At 52.8% G+C, this 15,747-nt stretch overlaps 1 protein-coding gene across 1 annotated transcript in view; it reads right to left on the reverse strand.

The window, feature by feature from the left end:
• STK32C (serine/threonine kinase 32C) overlaps positions 1-15,747 on the reverse strand; it is a 68,533-nt gene that overhangs the window by 19,426 nt on the left and 33,360 nt on the right. The window contains exon 2 of the mRNA XM_030241373.2: positions 7,856-7,911. Within this exon, the coding sequence (XP_030097233.1) occupies positions 7,856-7,911 (56 nt within the window). The remainder of the gene's footprint in view (positions 1-7,855; positions 7,912-15,747) is intronic.

Genomic DNA, 15,747 nt, shown 5'->3' on the forward strand with positions numbered 1-15,747 from the left:
GTCAACATTTTCACTCCTGGTATTTTAATTTTATGGAACTATTGAAACAGACGTGATTTTGCGGTGCACATGACATAAATAACGATGTCCAAGGCCTTTTCAGCAGGTGACCCTCGCTGGGTTGCACCTGAGGGCCCCTCACGCCTCACCCAGGCTTGGCAACAGCATCACGGATGGAAAGAGCAGGGGGGAAGGAGCCCAAACCCACCAAAAATCACCGCCCAGTAGCCATGGTGCTCCCAAAGCTGTCGGTGTTTCCTGGCTGTGCTCTCAGGAGCCCTTTGCAGTGACAGCTTGTGCAGGCCGACCCTTCGTGGCCCATGCTGCAGGGCCCCGCGCCCCCGCTGACCCTGGCACCGGGCACACCGACACTTCAGCACAGACACAAAGAGCAGGTGCCATGGGCGTTTCCCGTCCCTGTCCCTCCCTCGTGAGGGCAGGCAAGGCAGCGTGGAGCAGCCCCGGGCACAGGGAGGGCTCTCCAGGCCGTGGGGCAGCGCCCGCCTGCCCGCTCCCAAACACGGCCCCACAAGCTCTGAGCCCACGCCTGGGCCATGGGGGCTCCCTGCAAGGCACCCCTCAGCGGGAGGAGACACCCAGCCCTCCCCAGCACCTTTCTGAGCCTCCTCCACAGGTCTGGCCCACAACGGCTCTTCCCACATCCCCTTCTCGGTCCTCTCCACAGTCCAGCAACATCGGTCATCTGGGAAACAAGGCTAATGGCCACCTCCGAAGACAGGAACAGAGGGGATTCCAGAGGAGAAGGGCTGTCAGGAAAACTGGGAGGGGTAAAAGCACCTGGTGTGCTCATCCCTGGGAAGGACACTGCCTAGCAGGCCTGGCCCACACCAAGGCCCTGTCCCGTGGCACTGCCGCTGGCTCCGGCTGCCCAGCACAGGCCATGGGTCCCTCAGCCTCAGCAAAATCATGTCAAATCCCTCATTGCAACACTCTTCCTATTGTGAGTTGTGCACCAGTTGCATCAGTTTCTGCTTCTATTTTTCATGCTCCATCTTTAATTCATTGCTGAGACACAGGAAATCCCAGCGGCCTTGTAGTGGCTTGTGGGCAGCTCTGCCTTCACCACAGAAAAACCAGAGCAGAACTGTATCCAGCCTTTTGGAGCTGTGTCCATACAACTCTCACGAGATTCAGACCAGTTTCTGAGCAGCACACAGACACTTCAATAAGAATTCATGAACTTTAGACCCACAAGAAGAAATACATCCAGTGAAGAAGAAGACAAAGGCTCCTTCCACAGACGCCATTGCCCAGAGTAACAACAGGGTACACCCGTAATGCTCTGGACAAACCCAGGCAGTATTTTCCCTAATAAACTCTATGTGCTGTATCATGCTGATGTACCCATAATTTCATAGGAACCGAGGACACTGCTCCCTATCATTTTTGACATTAAGTGGTTTGTAATTGGATTGTCCAACCATGAGCATTAACACAACATCCCAAGCTCACGAGCTGCAGCTTCCAAGGACCTGCAGATGACCTCGATGTCCAATACAGCTTCAATATTATTGTTGCCAAAAGCTGCATCTGACGCTGGAACCTTCCATCTCTCAGCTCCATTTACAAGCTGGTGGGGGTGTGGGCTATGATGGCTTGTCAGAACAAAAACAAGATAGATCCAAATGTTGGCCACATTTCAGCCTCTGAGAAAATTGTAATTATCATTAGTGACAAAGGATGGGTTTTTTACTTTAAAAGTAAGAGGTTTTCATGTTGGCCATGTGAGAGCTGCAGTCTGGTGTGGCTGTGTGGGCCCTGCTGAGGGCAGGAGGAGCCTCTGCCGGCGGCACACAGGGGAACAGGAGGTTCTCCTGAGGGCAGTGCTAACAGAACTATCATCACATTTCCAGTCATTAATCTGATCAATGCCAAAACATTCTGCTCTCTGGCCTTTCAGGTGGGTGAATGTTTACAGAATTCTGTGATGCACTTAGGCTGTAGAAGTCTCACAGAATCACAGAATCCTTTCAGCTGAGTTAAAAAGGGACCTCCAAGAGAGGTCTCTCAAATACTGAGATCCAGTATTTGACCAAACACTACCCTGCTAACTGAAGCAGAGCACAGAATGCCACATCCTATCATTCCTCAAACACCACCAGGCAAGGATGGGCACTCCAACACCTCCTCTGTTTCTCCAAAGCCAGGTCACCCTGCCCTAGCTCCATCCTCCCCTGCTTCCTCTGCAGCTCCTCCTCCTCCCCCTGTAATGCTTGCAGCTCTCTGTCCCTTACCCCTCTGCAAGGCTGGCCCTTCTGACCAAGGGTCAGGGCTGGATTCAGGCATATCTGCCACTCAACAGGCAGCATATGTTGATCCTTGAAAAGGTTTCCTTAATCAAAGACCTCAGAATGAGATCTCTTTGGGTTCAGGAGGAGAGGGGGAGCTGGGAGGGTGTGGGTGGATTTTGTGGCAGAACCTAATGCTGAAAAGACTCTCATCTAAGAGCCAGGAAGAACCTGAGCAGCCAACTGCTGTCGAGGCTCGGTGCACACACAGGAATTCACAGAAAACACTGCTGCTGGCACAAGGCACAGCGAGCTCTCTCCCTGTAGTCCAGCTGTGGACACACTCCTGCTCCCAGCCTGAGAGAGCCGCTGCTGAGGCTGCAGCCTGTGCAGCCAGAAGGCATCAACAGGCCATCAACCACCTGGGACATCAACCACCTCGTCCCCACCTGCCCTGAGCCACGCTCCAGCACCCGCTGCCAGCAGTGCCAGCCCCTGGGGAGACCTGGGGGTGGCCCAGGGCCATCAGTGTGAGTTCGGGTGAGGGACGAGGCTTCTGCCCTCTGCTCTCTTACACCTCTTTCCTGTCCACAGGTCCCTGGCTGCTGGAGTGAGGGCCCATCCCACCTCCCAACCCACCTACACTCCCACACCAGTGTGACTCACCCACAGGGAATGATGGGGGCTCAAAAACCCCAAACAGCTTCTAATGCAAACGTTAATTTTGTACACTGGGTGTACAGTAATGACAAAGGTGGGCAGCTTGTTTGATTAATCATGGTCTTTTGAAGTATGATCTTTCAGAAACTCCAAACAGGTCCCCAGTGGGGAAGTGCGGGATAATCTCCAGCCCCTTCCAGCTGAGCTTCACTGCTCACCCAGTCACTGCAGACCCTTCAGTGGCACTTCCCACTCTGTAATTTTCCTGCTGCTGCCCCCACAGCCTGAGATCCAGACAGTGAGGAGGTGCTGGACCTCACCACCACTGCACCTTTCATGCTCTGCCATTCTGTTCCATGGCTTTTACTGATGACACACTCACAGCTTAGCAACATCCAGGAAAGAAGAAAAATCCCCTTGGTACTACTGGGGAGATGGTATCAGAGGGAAGATCCCCCTGTGGGTGCTGTGTGCTTTCCCACCCCCTGTTCTTGGTCACTGTCCCCAGCCCAGGCAGCTGTTCCTGAGCTGGATGCAATGGTGGGGCACGCTGTGGAATCAGAGAATCCCACAATCATGGAATATCCTGAGCTGGAAAAGACCCACAAGGAGTCCGGCTCCTGTCCTTGCCAGACCCTCCAACAATTCCACCCTGGCACCCCTGGGAGCGGGGTCCAAATGCTCCTGGAGCTCTGGCAGCCTCAAGCCGTGCCCATTTTCTGGGGAGCCTGGGCAGTGCCAGCACCCTCCAGGGATGAACCTGTCCCTAGTGTTAATGTCCTTCTCATCACTCCTGCTGCAGGTCCCCATCTCCTGCATCCTGCAGGACTCCCTGGGCAGCCTCGGGGGCTGGGCAGCATGGGGCCTGACCAGCACTGGGTGGCCCCACACCAGCAGCTCTCCAGCACCCCAGGACCCACAGACACCCCTCAGGCTGTGCCTCTCCATAACCAGGCTGCCCTTTGACAAAGGCAAGGCAGCCCTGGCTCCAGAGCCTGCCAATGACATGGTGTGATCGAGTGACAGGAGCAGTGTCCAGCAGGGACAGCCTCTGTCCAGCCCTGCCAGTGGCTCCAGCAAACCCTCAGCCTCAGGTGAGATCAAGGACAATAAAGGAAAAATCAAGGGCAAAAAATATATGTGGTAGCTAAATACCAAGGGATTAAGTTTCCAGCCTTTTTTAGGGGGAAAAATCCAACATTTATAAAGCTGGAAAAAAAGAAAATGGATCAAGCTAGTGTTGATGTCAAAGAGAGATTCAGTTGAGAATAGACTTGAAGGGAATTTTATTTATGGTGCAGCTACTGGGTGGGCATCTGTGACCTTTAGAAAATGGATTAAAGCCTTTCTATACCCAGCTCCAGGCTGTGTGAATTATTAAAGCAACAAAATCACAAAGTTGAAGTACTTGTACAAAGAAACCCAGACACAGCCAGCCCTCCCTGGGAGGGTCAGTGGAGCTGGGCACAGGGACCAGGACCCCCAGCTCCTCTGAAGCAAACTGAAAGCAGGCCCCCACAGGCTCCCACCCCAGGCATACTGGTTCCCTCTGGAAGATTCCATTTCCTGCTGCTGCTCATTCCAGTCCCAGCCCTGGTTTAATCCCCAATTTCCAATGGCACACAAAGGCACAAATCCACGCTGAAAAACTCCAGACGTGTTCTTATTTCTTCTCGGCAGTGAAGTGTAAATAATGAATTCCCACAGCCCCATCCAGCTCCTTTTTGCTTGGAAAAGGCAGCTGGGGCTGCAGAACCACGAGGGAACCCAGGTGGGAGGAGGAGGTGGTCATGAGCAAACAGCCCCAGCTGCCTCACGGGGACTGAAGCCACAAGAGGCCAACTAAAACCAGCAGAGGTCCTGGTCCTGCAATGCCACCACTGCCTTTGGATACCTCTGGGTCTCATGCTGGCTCTCATGAAGCACAATGAACCTCAGAGCATATTTCCCACTAGAACAGGGCCACAAACTGCACCCCATTCCAGAAACCTCCTCCTGGCTGCTGCTCCTTGGGAAATGACAGCAGAGCAGCCAAAACCTGGGCAACTGCTGCTGCTGCTTAGAAAGGAGCCTGTGCTACAGGAGGAACACTATGCCGACATTAAATCACTGAAAATCAAATAATATAACCTCTACTATGTGTGGAAAATATTCCACACTTGCTAATTGGCATAAACATGGAATTGAACCTGACCTTCATTTGATTAATTTTATCTTAAAGCTGATTAAACCCATCTCTAGAAAACAGAAATTGGCCATTTATTGCAGATATGCCAGAGCCACAGCTCTGGGGCTCTCAGGCTCTTCAAAAGGGATTTCTGAGTTCTTTTCCTTTCCTTTCCAACAGTTCCTACACCGAGGACGTCACCATGTGTCCTGAGAGGTGAACAAAGTGACCATGGAAGGAAATGCTGTGCCCAAGGCCACCCCAGGAGCTGGTCCCGGGTCCTGCCACCATGAGATCACACGGTGCCACAGCTTCCACAGGTCACTCACACACTGAGGGTCTACTCGCACACTGGCTCCTAAATATCTTCCTGAATGTGGGCAGAGAGAGGTTTAATCAAGCAAACCAACAAGTCACTCCTAAACTTTTAGTAACACTTGCCAGGTAGGTAGTTTAATGTTTTCTGTAATTAAATGTAAGTTGTAAATGGCTTGGTAAATGCAAAAAGCTTTTCTCTGTGTCAGAGGAAATTCAGCATATTGACAAAGTCATCCAGAAAGATGACAGATGAATCACTTCAGCATTTTGTTGAAAGTGTGTGTACGGTTCTGATGCCTGATAGACTGCTATGTGCTAGACTTAACCTTTCTGCAACACAGAGCGAGCAGCTGCAGGGAGCAGCCACAGGGAGCAGCTCTCTGCAGAGCCAAGGGACTCCTGCCCTGGGACAAGAATTGCTTTTTCTCTGTTTCACATCCCGAGCAGACTAATTTTCCAGGTGCTGCTCCTTAAAGGAATAAAACCTCCTTGTCTGGAAAGTTTATATGTGAAGAATGAGTCTTCTCCTATCAGCTCGAAACAAGTTGCTCTTTCACTGAGGTTTGGAGTTAGTGTTTGGCCTTTGATTGTGAGCTGAAGACACAAGACCTTGAGTGTTCCTGTTCTCACCAGGAGTGTCTGGGGAGACTTTCTTCTGCTGTTTGCCTTATCCTCACAGCACAAGGGCTGAGCTGGTATTTAATCATTCGCCATCATTCCACAGAAGCCCAGAAATGTGACAGAACTCTGCTGCAGGCTTTCGCCTCTCCATGCTCAAGGGATGTGGCTGCAAAGAGGGGTGAGTGTTTCAAACCACCCCCTCAAACCGTCACAGTGACTTGCACATTGCTGGCAATCCATTTCCATTACCCTGAAAGTCCCAGGCAGACTCTCATGGAAGCCCAGCAGGCATTCACGTGGGTGGGTTGTGCCAGAGCAGGGTAATCGATCTCCTGGTGTTCATCAGGGAACTGAGGCTGTATGGGAACATCTTCTCTAGAAAGAAGCACTGATGGCAGCACTGGGACTGAGTGTCTCCTGTCCTGCCTCTCAGAACAACTGGACCCTCCCCATACAGACCACAGCTGATTTTGTGCTGCCACTGTTACCCAGCACCAAAACTGCTTAATACATATAAAGTACTCAAGAAGAGATTTTGGTAATTGGTAAAAATTTGGGTTCTTCTGAACAGTTCTCAGATCTCTTGGGAAATTTCTGCTTTTGCAAAGTTTCCATCTTCCAGCCATCCAAGTATAGCAGGCCAGGCTGCTCCCCGAGCCATGGCCCAGTGGAACAAGACCTCGTCAGGCTGTACCACAGAGGGAGAAGGCAAAGGATAGTGTGGTCATCTTCAGAGCCAGATTTGTATGTTCTCACCCTTGTGGCATCAGCTTTTGATCAAAGTGTGATGGGAGAAACTGGCCATGATGACCTGGCTGGAGGGAAACACGAGCAGGTGCAGCTTGCCCCACCACTCAGCTGTCCTGTTTATGTCCCCAGTGCAGGGAGACACTTGTGCCACCCACTGAGCCAGGCTGGGCCCTTCCACAGCTTTGACACTGCATGTTTCACACTACTTCCATGGCCACATCTCCCCCCAAAGCCCCAGTGCTGGCACACAGCCCCACCCACACAAGAGTCACCGGGCAAGTGACACACCTGGCCCAGCAGTGTCCAGGATCAGCGCTGGCACTGTCACTCCCAGCTCTCACCCACCACACACAGGTGAGGCTGCACAGGGGGCACCCCTGCTGTTGGCTGGCAGCAGAACACAGTGACAGAAGCACTGCAGAGCTCCCAGGGCAGCCCTGTGCTCATGTGACATCCCATGGGCACCGTGCTGGCACTGCCAGAGCAGGGGCAAACGCCAGAGTCACCTGCACAGGGGCAGAGGGCCAGCCAGAGGAACAGGGAATGGAAGAGGACTGACACTAGGAAAGCAGCAGTAACCGACTCCCAGAGATACACAGCTTTTTGATCATCGCCTCCCACATCCTCCCACATGCTTGGCATGAAAAGCCAGTTAAAAATAAACAACAAAACTGCTTCAGCATAACTGATTTCTGATTGGGAAAACAGCTCAGGACTTCACAGAGCCCTCCTGACCTGTGTGCCAGCTCAAGCACCAAGGACAACTTTCAGCACCTTCCTGCCTCACTGCCCCCCACCACAACCCAGACATCCCCACAGGAAACTGAAAACATAGAGAATGTTTGCTGTAAAATGGTCACAATTGTGCTGGTAACTTACAACACATCTGTTGCACCAAGATGCCAAGAATTACAGCAAAGCCAAATGGCAACAAGGTATTTTCCTGAACATTTTTCCTGTGTTGACTGAGCAGCCATCATTAAAAAAATAGAAAAACAGCCAATTTCGGCCCCGTTACTGTTCCAATAAACCACAAGTACATAACAGCAGACACCTGATAAACCATGCAAGACTGAGAGCTCCAGCCTACCTTGCCAAAGCTTCCCTTCCCAATGGCCCGGAGAATCTGGAAGTGGTCAAAGTTCACTACAAGGTAAAGAAAAAAGAATTTACATTTGTAAATGCTTTACTACAAATAAGCTTGCATTTTAAAGAAGGCAGGGAGATAACTACAGAGCATTGGCCAAGCTTTTGTTAAAAATTTTCCTCTGGGGAAGCTGCAGGACAGCAGCAGCTTTCCTTTCAAGTCTCTTCACGAGCTGGCAGAAGGTTGGATGAAGTTACTAAATCAGTGGTTTAGCACAAAGTAAAATACAGCTTCAACCTGTGTGGATCCTGGGGGGGGCTTCACAGAGCTCAGGGGCAAACTGCGAGTGTGGCAGAGTGGAGAGGGTGGTGAGACCCTGCCCCACACTCTGCCTTGCCCACTGCCCCACTGCCTGCTGCGCCTGCCCCACAAACACTGCCCCTAACCCCTGCCCCACTGCCCATTGCCCCCCAAACACTGCCCACTGCCCCACTGCCCATTGCCCCACAAACACTGCCCACTGCTCCACTGCCCATTGCCCCACAAACACTGCCCACTGCCCCACTGCCCATTGCCCCACAAACACTGCCCCACTGCCCATTGCCCCACAAACACTGCCCCACTGCCCCACTGCCCATTGCCCCACCAACACTGCCCACTGCCCCACTGCCCATTGCCCCACAAACACTGCCCACTGCCCCACTGCCCATTGCCCCACAAACACTGCCCACTGCCCCACTGCCCATTGCCCCACAAACACTGCCCACTGCCCATTGCCCCACAACCACCCCACAAACACTGCCCCACTGCCCCACTGCCCATTGCCCCACAAACACTGCCCACTGCCCACTGCCCATTGCCCCACAAACACTGCCCACTGCCCCACTGCCCATTGCCCCACAACACTGCCCACTGCCCGCCCATTGCCCCACAAAACACTGCCCCCACCCCATGCCCCACTGCCCATTGCCCCACAACACTGCCCACTGCCCCACTGCCCATTGCCCCCACAAACACTGCCCACTGCCCCACTGCCCATTGCCCCACAAACACTGCCCACTGCCCCACTGCCCATTGCCCCACAAACCACTGCCCCACTGCCCATTGCCCCACAACCTGCCCACTGCCCCACTGCCCATTGCCCCACAAAACCACTGAACACATGCCCCACTGCCCATTGCCCCACAAACACTGCCCCACTGCCCCACTGCCCATTGCCCCACAAACACTGCCCCAACCCTGCCCCACTGCCCATTGCCCCACAAACACTGCCCACATGCCCCACTGCCCATTGCCCCACAAACACTGCCCACTGCCCCCACTGCCCATTGCCCCACAAACACTGCCCACTGCCCCACTGCCCTTGCCCCCACCAACACTGCCCCCACTGCCCCCACTGCCCATTGCCCCACAAAAACACTGCCCCACTGCCCACTGCCCCACTGCCCATTGCCCCACACAAACACTGCCCCACTGCCCCACTGCCCATTGCCCCACAAACACTGCCCACTGCCCCACTGCCCCTTTGCCCCACAAACACTGCCCCACTGCCCCACTGCCCATTGCCCCACAAACACTGCCCCTAACCCCTGCCCCACTGCCCATTGCCCCACAAACACTGCCCACTGCCCCACTGCCCATTGCCCACAAAACACTTGCCCCCCCCTGCCCACAACGCACACAACACTGCCCATGCCCCACTGCCCATTTGCCCCACAAACACTGCCCACTGCCCACGGCCCATTGCCCCACAAACACGCCCACCCCCCTCCCACTGCCCATGCCCCACAAACACTCTGCCCCACTGCCCCCACTGCCCATGCCCCCAAACACTGCCACTGCCCCACTGCCCATTGCCCCCACTGGCCCATTGCCCATTGCCCCACAAACACTGCCCACTGCCCCACTGCCCATTGCCCCACAAACACTGCCCCACTGCCCCACTGCCCATTGCCCCACAAACACTGCCCACTGCCCCACTGCCCATTGCCCCACAAACACTGCCCCTAACCCCTGCCCCACTGCCCATTGCCCCACAAACACTGCCCACTGCCCCCTGTGCTCAGCCAGTGCTGGGTGTGCTGCTGTTGGTGCTGCCAAAGGACAGCCTCAGAGGACAGGGACAGCCCTCCACTCCCTTCACGCGCAGACCCATCTGGAAGAGATCCATAGTTTTTTCCAGAGCCAGCATGAGGAGCAACGACAAGACGTGATCGTGCAGCTGTAACACACAGCCACTGACTCCATCAGTTGCTGCTGCAAACAACATTATTTTTATACTAAAGTACTGCTGTGATTTAATTTAATATCAGTTTTAAATAAAGAAGACAAGGTGAGGAGGAGCTTGCTGATGGACTGAGCCCTCCTGCTCAGATACAGCTGTCAGCCCTTGCCAGCTGTACCATGAGACCCTCCCTGTGCAGGGCACCCTCAGCATTCCTTGCCACGTGTCTGCATGAAAAGAAATGCTTGGCAAGGGCTTGGGGGTTTGCAGCACAAGATGGCCAACAATGAGCACGGAGCTTGTTGGCTGGCCACAGAGACCAAAATCACTCAGGAGGAGTGGGAACAAAGAATTCACTATAAATATTACGAGTCCCACTCCCAGATCTTAAATAAATGCACATCTGTCATCTCTGAGGATGAATCAAGAGCCCACGCATGCTCATGGAGTTCCTATTACCCTTTTGTGCTAGGCTTATATCCAAAATATTGTTATTGTCACTTTTGTGGGACGTTTTCTGCAGGAGAGCTCAGAAAACTTTGCCAAATGAAACTGAGAACAGAATCTGGGCCAGCTCGTACTCCCTGTGTCCCTGCACCGCCAGTTCCCTCCCTCGGGGATGCTGAAGGGCAGAAGCACCATGACTGCTCCAAGTTTAGCTGGTTTAGTTGGTTTAGCTGACTGTGTGCTGATCGGTCAAAGGCTGCACTCCTTGATCTTGGATAAGGATCTTATTCCACCCTTAATGATTCTGTGATCTGCCTGAGATCTCTCCAGGAGACCCCATAAGAGAGCCCATGGGGACACCAGTGTCCCCACAACCTTCTGACAGCCTCCCACATCTCCAGGGGAAGGGCTCAGCTCCATGGGTGCTGTATCACCTCCTCATCACCTCCCTCCTCTGTGGGCCTTTTGTTTCAGCAGTGATTTTACTGAGGATTTTCCTACCACCCCACTAGAGGGGGTGCAGTGAGCAATGCAGAATGGCAGCTTCAGCTTCACAAATATTCTGTCTGAAATCTTCTGGCCAAAGCATTTGGAGCAATGGATCAAATTTTTCCACGTGCAGTCAAATGCACTGGCTGACCTCCTGTCACCAAGAGGATGCCCAGCTACAGGGAGCCCCTTGGAAAGGCAGCATTTTCTTGACAATTAAAGCATGTGCAAGTGCTCAGGATCTGCCACCACTGCCTCCACTCAGGCAGAGAGCTTTTGATAATTCTTTGTTATAATGTTTGGAATATTGTGTTAAAAGGCACTGCCACTGAGAAAACAAACCCCAAAGTGTCATTTCTATGTATCCATGACTACAACTGATCTGGGAAGCATGCTCGAGTCAGCAGGCAGGAAACAAACCTAGATATGAATATTCACCAGGCCCTTGAACCTATCAGAAGAGATGTCATTTTTAATAAATTAATACAGAGTTCTGCTGATGGGAAGTTTGGATGAGGCACTGCCTGGTTTCCCAGTTCCAGTATTTTCTGCAGGATTCAGTAGGCAATCTGATAATTCTGTGGAAGTAAACAATTCTATGATTACATGATCCCAATAAAGCAAAAGCAATCTCAGCATGTGAAGAAGAAAATCATAGTAGCAGTGTGCTGCTTTTTGTGCACAGCACAGTGGATTACTAAGAATGTTAACTTATCACTACGGAATACGTGATTATCCCTAAAATAGAAATCCTGAACCTGCCTGGAACAACTGCATATGCTCCAGAGGCTCTGCTCTCCATGCTGACAGGAGAAAGCTGTCATTCACCCACAGCCAGCAGAGCTGACTGACTCTGGGGGACTGCTACGAGCCTGAGTCACAGACACCAGCAGAGTCTTTGGTGGCAGGAGCAGGAGGGGACAGCAGCTGCCTCTGCCAGGCCCTGCTCACCCTCTGCTCTGGCTCTGCACGGCTCCAGCTGCAGGCTGGAGGGGCAGAAATGGCCCTGGCTTGAGGAGGAGCCAGAGTCCCTCACCAGAGGGGGACAGGGACCTGGAAACCTGGGGGCTTTAGGAAGCATTTCTGTACAGAGGCTGCTCAAGCCTGGAACAGGCTTCCTGCAGACATGGTCACGATCCATGCCCCTCAGGGCTCAGCAGGCACTGGCACAATGTCCTTAATTGCATGCTTTGGCTTTGGGCAGTCCTGAAGCACCAAACCCAGGGACTAGATCAGTCTAGGTGAGTGGGACTAGTAGGTGCCTTACAACTGAAAATATTCTGTTCTTCTGTTCCATCTCATCCCATCTCATCCCATCCTATCCCATCCCAAAGCCACCTGCAATGTGCAAACAGGAGGAGCTGACTTGCTCACCACACCCAGCCCATGCCCTCTGCTGTGTGCAATGCCCCAGGGATGTTCCCTCAGCTCCTCACAGGAACAGGACACTCACTGTGCCAGCAGCTCCTTATCAGCGTGGCACCTTGGCAGGGGAGGGGAACCACGGCACAGGAGATGTTGGCATTTGCCATGTGCTGCTTCCCGGCTCTCCCTAGCACCGAGTGACAAACCATGAATCACAAATAGAGATAAATACCATAGCCTGGCTTTGCTGTGGCTCTGTTCTCCAGTTCCAGGAATGCGTGATGAGCAGGATGGCAGGGATGGCAGGGATGGCAGGGCTCCACATGCCCACAGGACCTCCCGAAACCTCACGCAGCCCAGCCCTGCCCACTGCACAACAGAGTGCCAGGTGCTGCTCTGACATCCCTGTAATTAAGATCTCATTGTAATCACAAGATGTGCTGTGGGATAAATCAGGCTGGATCCACAGCTTCCACTTGCCAGTGAAATAGAATGAGGAGTACATTTCCCTGTGAAAATTCATTGCACAGAAGGAGGAGGAATGCAAAAAAAAAAAAAAAAAAAAAAAGCTTTGTCTCCACTATTTAAAAATTATTAATATTTTCATTATTTTTTGTGGTTTATTCTACATTTATGTGCAAGATACCTAAAAGTAACACTTCAGAGACACAGTAGACTCCCAGCGAGTGTTCAACATCAGAACCTCATAATAATCTCCAGCAGCTGGAGAACAATATGGTAGGATGCAGTTAGCAAACCTGGTCTACAACACCCCCCAATCTGGGGAAGCCAGCAAAATAAATCACATGTTAAGGTTCAAGTCAACCTTTTACTCTTCAGCTGCCTGTTTTCCAGCATCATTAATACCAACAGGGACATTTAACTCCAAGAATTATTCTCTTCAACACTAAAGGCCTAAGAAATAATTTTTTTAGTCTTGTAACAGCAAATGTTTCAGAATAGTATGACATGTTCCACTTTCTATCAATGTATTTGTAGACATTGGCATAATAAATAGCATTTCTCTACCCACTGTCTTTCTGCAATGTAGCTGGAAGAAGCACCCCAGTAACCGATGTAGAAACGTTAAATGGTGGCCACAGAAACCACAAGTTTGCTGCCACAAAATGCTGTGAGCTTCATCTGGCAGGAAGAAGAGTTCCAGCTTTGCTGCAAAGCCACCACACACAGGGTGACACGGGGGGTGAGGCCACCCCGGGCAGGGACAGAGGGGGCATCAGGACGTGGGCATGGGGACCTGCACGGGGCATGGCAGGCAGGGCAAGAGGTCAGGACAGGAACCCAGCAGGATGAGGAGATGGGGGATTGGGGCAGCTCTGGAGCCACGGGGGCTGGGCAGGGGATGGGCACAGAGGGGAAGGAGGCAGAGCCCACACAGGGAACAGCAGCACCATGGCAGAGAGCATCCCCAGGATGGCATGAGCTGCCAGGAGCAGCAGGGAGAGGGGCAGGACAAGGGAGGGATGGGAGGACTTGTTTGAAAAGCTTTCACACCAGAGGATCAGCCTGGGTGAACTAGAAGGCAGGGAAGATCAAAGGTGAGATTTGTGTTCAAACACAGAGCTATTGATGGAGAGAGGGAGCAAAGGGCCTTGGGGAGAGATGTCAGCAGTCCCTCCCCAGCCTGAAACCCTTGGAACACAAGGCATCCCATTTGCTCCAGCCAGAGGCCCATGCAGTGCAGGACACCACTGCTTTCCCTGCTGTCCCTGGAGAAAGCACAAGCAGCAGGTTTGGTCTCCAGCATCTTGGGCTGATCTGTTTTGCCTATTCATAGCCTCAGAGATTACACAGGTGAGGAAAATGAAAATACAGTGTAATATTGCTGTCAGGAAACACAAGTGAGCATTCACTACCCAGGGATCCAGGGAATGCTAGTAGATAATGGAAGAAATTAAAGGTACAATGCCAGCCTAGTGCTGTAAATGAGCCCCTTTAGGAACCACAGACTCAAACCTACTATTAGGAAGAAACTCTAAAGTCGTGTAAAAAACAAAGACTTTTTGTATAATTAAAACTGAGTCCCTGCAGCTCCGTGAGGAATCAATTGCACCATGCAAAGCAACTGCTAAGTCAGTTTAGGAAGACTGGGTAATGGCTATGCAATACAGAAATGTCTGTATTGGCCAGAAACCATTCCTAAACAGCAAAAAGAATAGCCTTTGCATTGTCCAGGAGCCCTTCCAAAGAGTGTGAGCATGTTGCATTCACCTGACCTCCATCAGCGAGCTCGGGAGGCACTGGAGATGGAGAAGGAAGCCCAGCACCTCATTCCTTGTGCTCCGTGTCCCTGACCAGCGCTATTTCTGTAAGAAGAACACGTGTTACTGTGCAACAGCAACCCAGGGAGGCCAGCAGGGCACTCATTAACCAGCTGAGCCCTGGCTGGTGCAGGTTAACGAGCACTAAATGAGTTCACATTGGTCCCAAAAACACGGGAGATGTGTTCACACACACAGGCAGGGTGAGCAGGGCTGCCCTCACTGCAGTCAGGGCTCAGGGTCAGCATGTTCTGGGGCTGGCTGCAGGGCAGCTCCAGAGCCCTGGGCCACCCAAAGAGAGTGCCTAGTGCCCCAAGGCCAGCACCAGGACAGGTCTGTTTCCCTGTGCTGCCACATGTCTGGCTGGTGTTTCCACAGGGGCACTGCCCCTCAGTAAAACTGCCTGGAAATGATCCATTTTACAGGGTACCTCTGGTTAAACAGCTTCCCAGAAAATCACAGGGCAGAGCTGTTGGAAAGGCAAAGGCCACTCCGGCACCCCCCCACCCCTAAACAACACCCCAGGTAACCTGCAGGGCCAGAGCTCACCTTCCCTGCCACAGCCAGGGCAGCTGCTGGGCTGGCAGGGGACAGGGACAGCCACCACCCCACGCTGCTGCCCAGGAGCCACTGCCCAGAGCACCAGCAGCCACTGCACACCTGGACACACCTTCCTTCACCTGTTCCCAGGAGCAGCCACTGCACACCTGGACACACCTTCCTTCACGTGTTCCCAGGAGCAGCCACTGCACACCTGGACACACCTTCCTTCTGCTCCCAGGAGCAGCCACTGCACACCTGGACACACCTTCCTTCACCCGTTCCCAGGAGCAGCCACTGCACACCTGGACACACCTTCCTTCACCTGTTCCCAGGAGCAGCCACTGCACACCTGGACACACCTTCCTTCACCTGTTCCCATGAGCAGCCACTGCACACCTGGACACACCTTTCTTCACCCATTCCCAGGAGCAGCCACTGCACACCTGGACACACCTTCCTTCACCTGTTCCCAGGAGCAGTCACTGCACACCTGGACACACCTTCCTTCACCCGTTCCCAGGAGCAGCCACTGCACACCTGGACAC

The sequence above is a fragment of the Serinus canaria genome, chromosome 6, assembly GCF_022539315.1.
Source record: "Serinus canaria isolate serCan28SL12 chromosome 6, serCan2020, whole genome shotgun sequence".
NCBI classification, from domain to species: Eukaryota; Metazoa; Chordata; class Aves; order Passeriformes; family Fringillidae; genus Serinus; species Serinus canaria.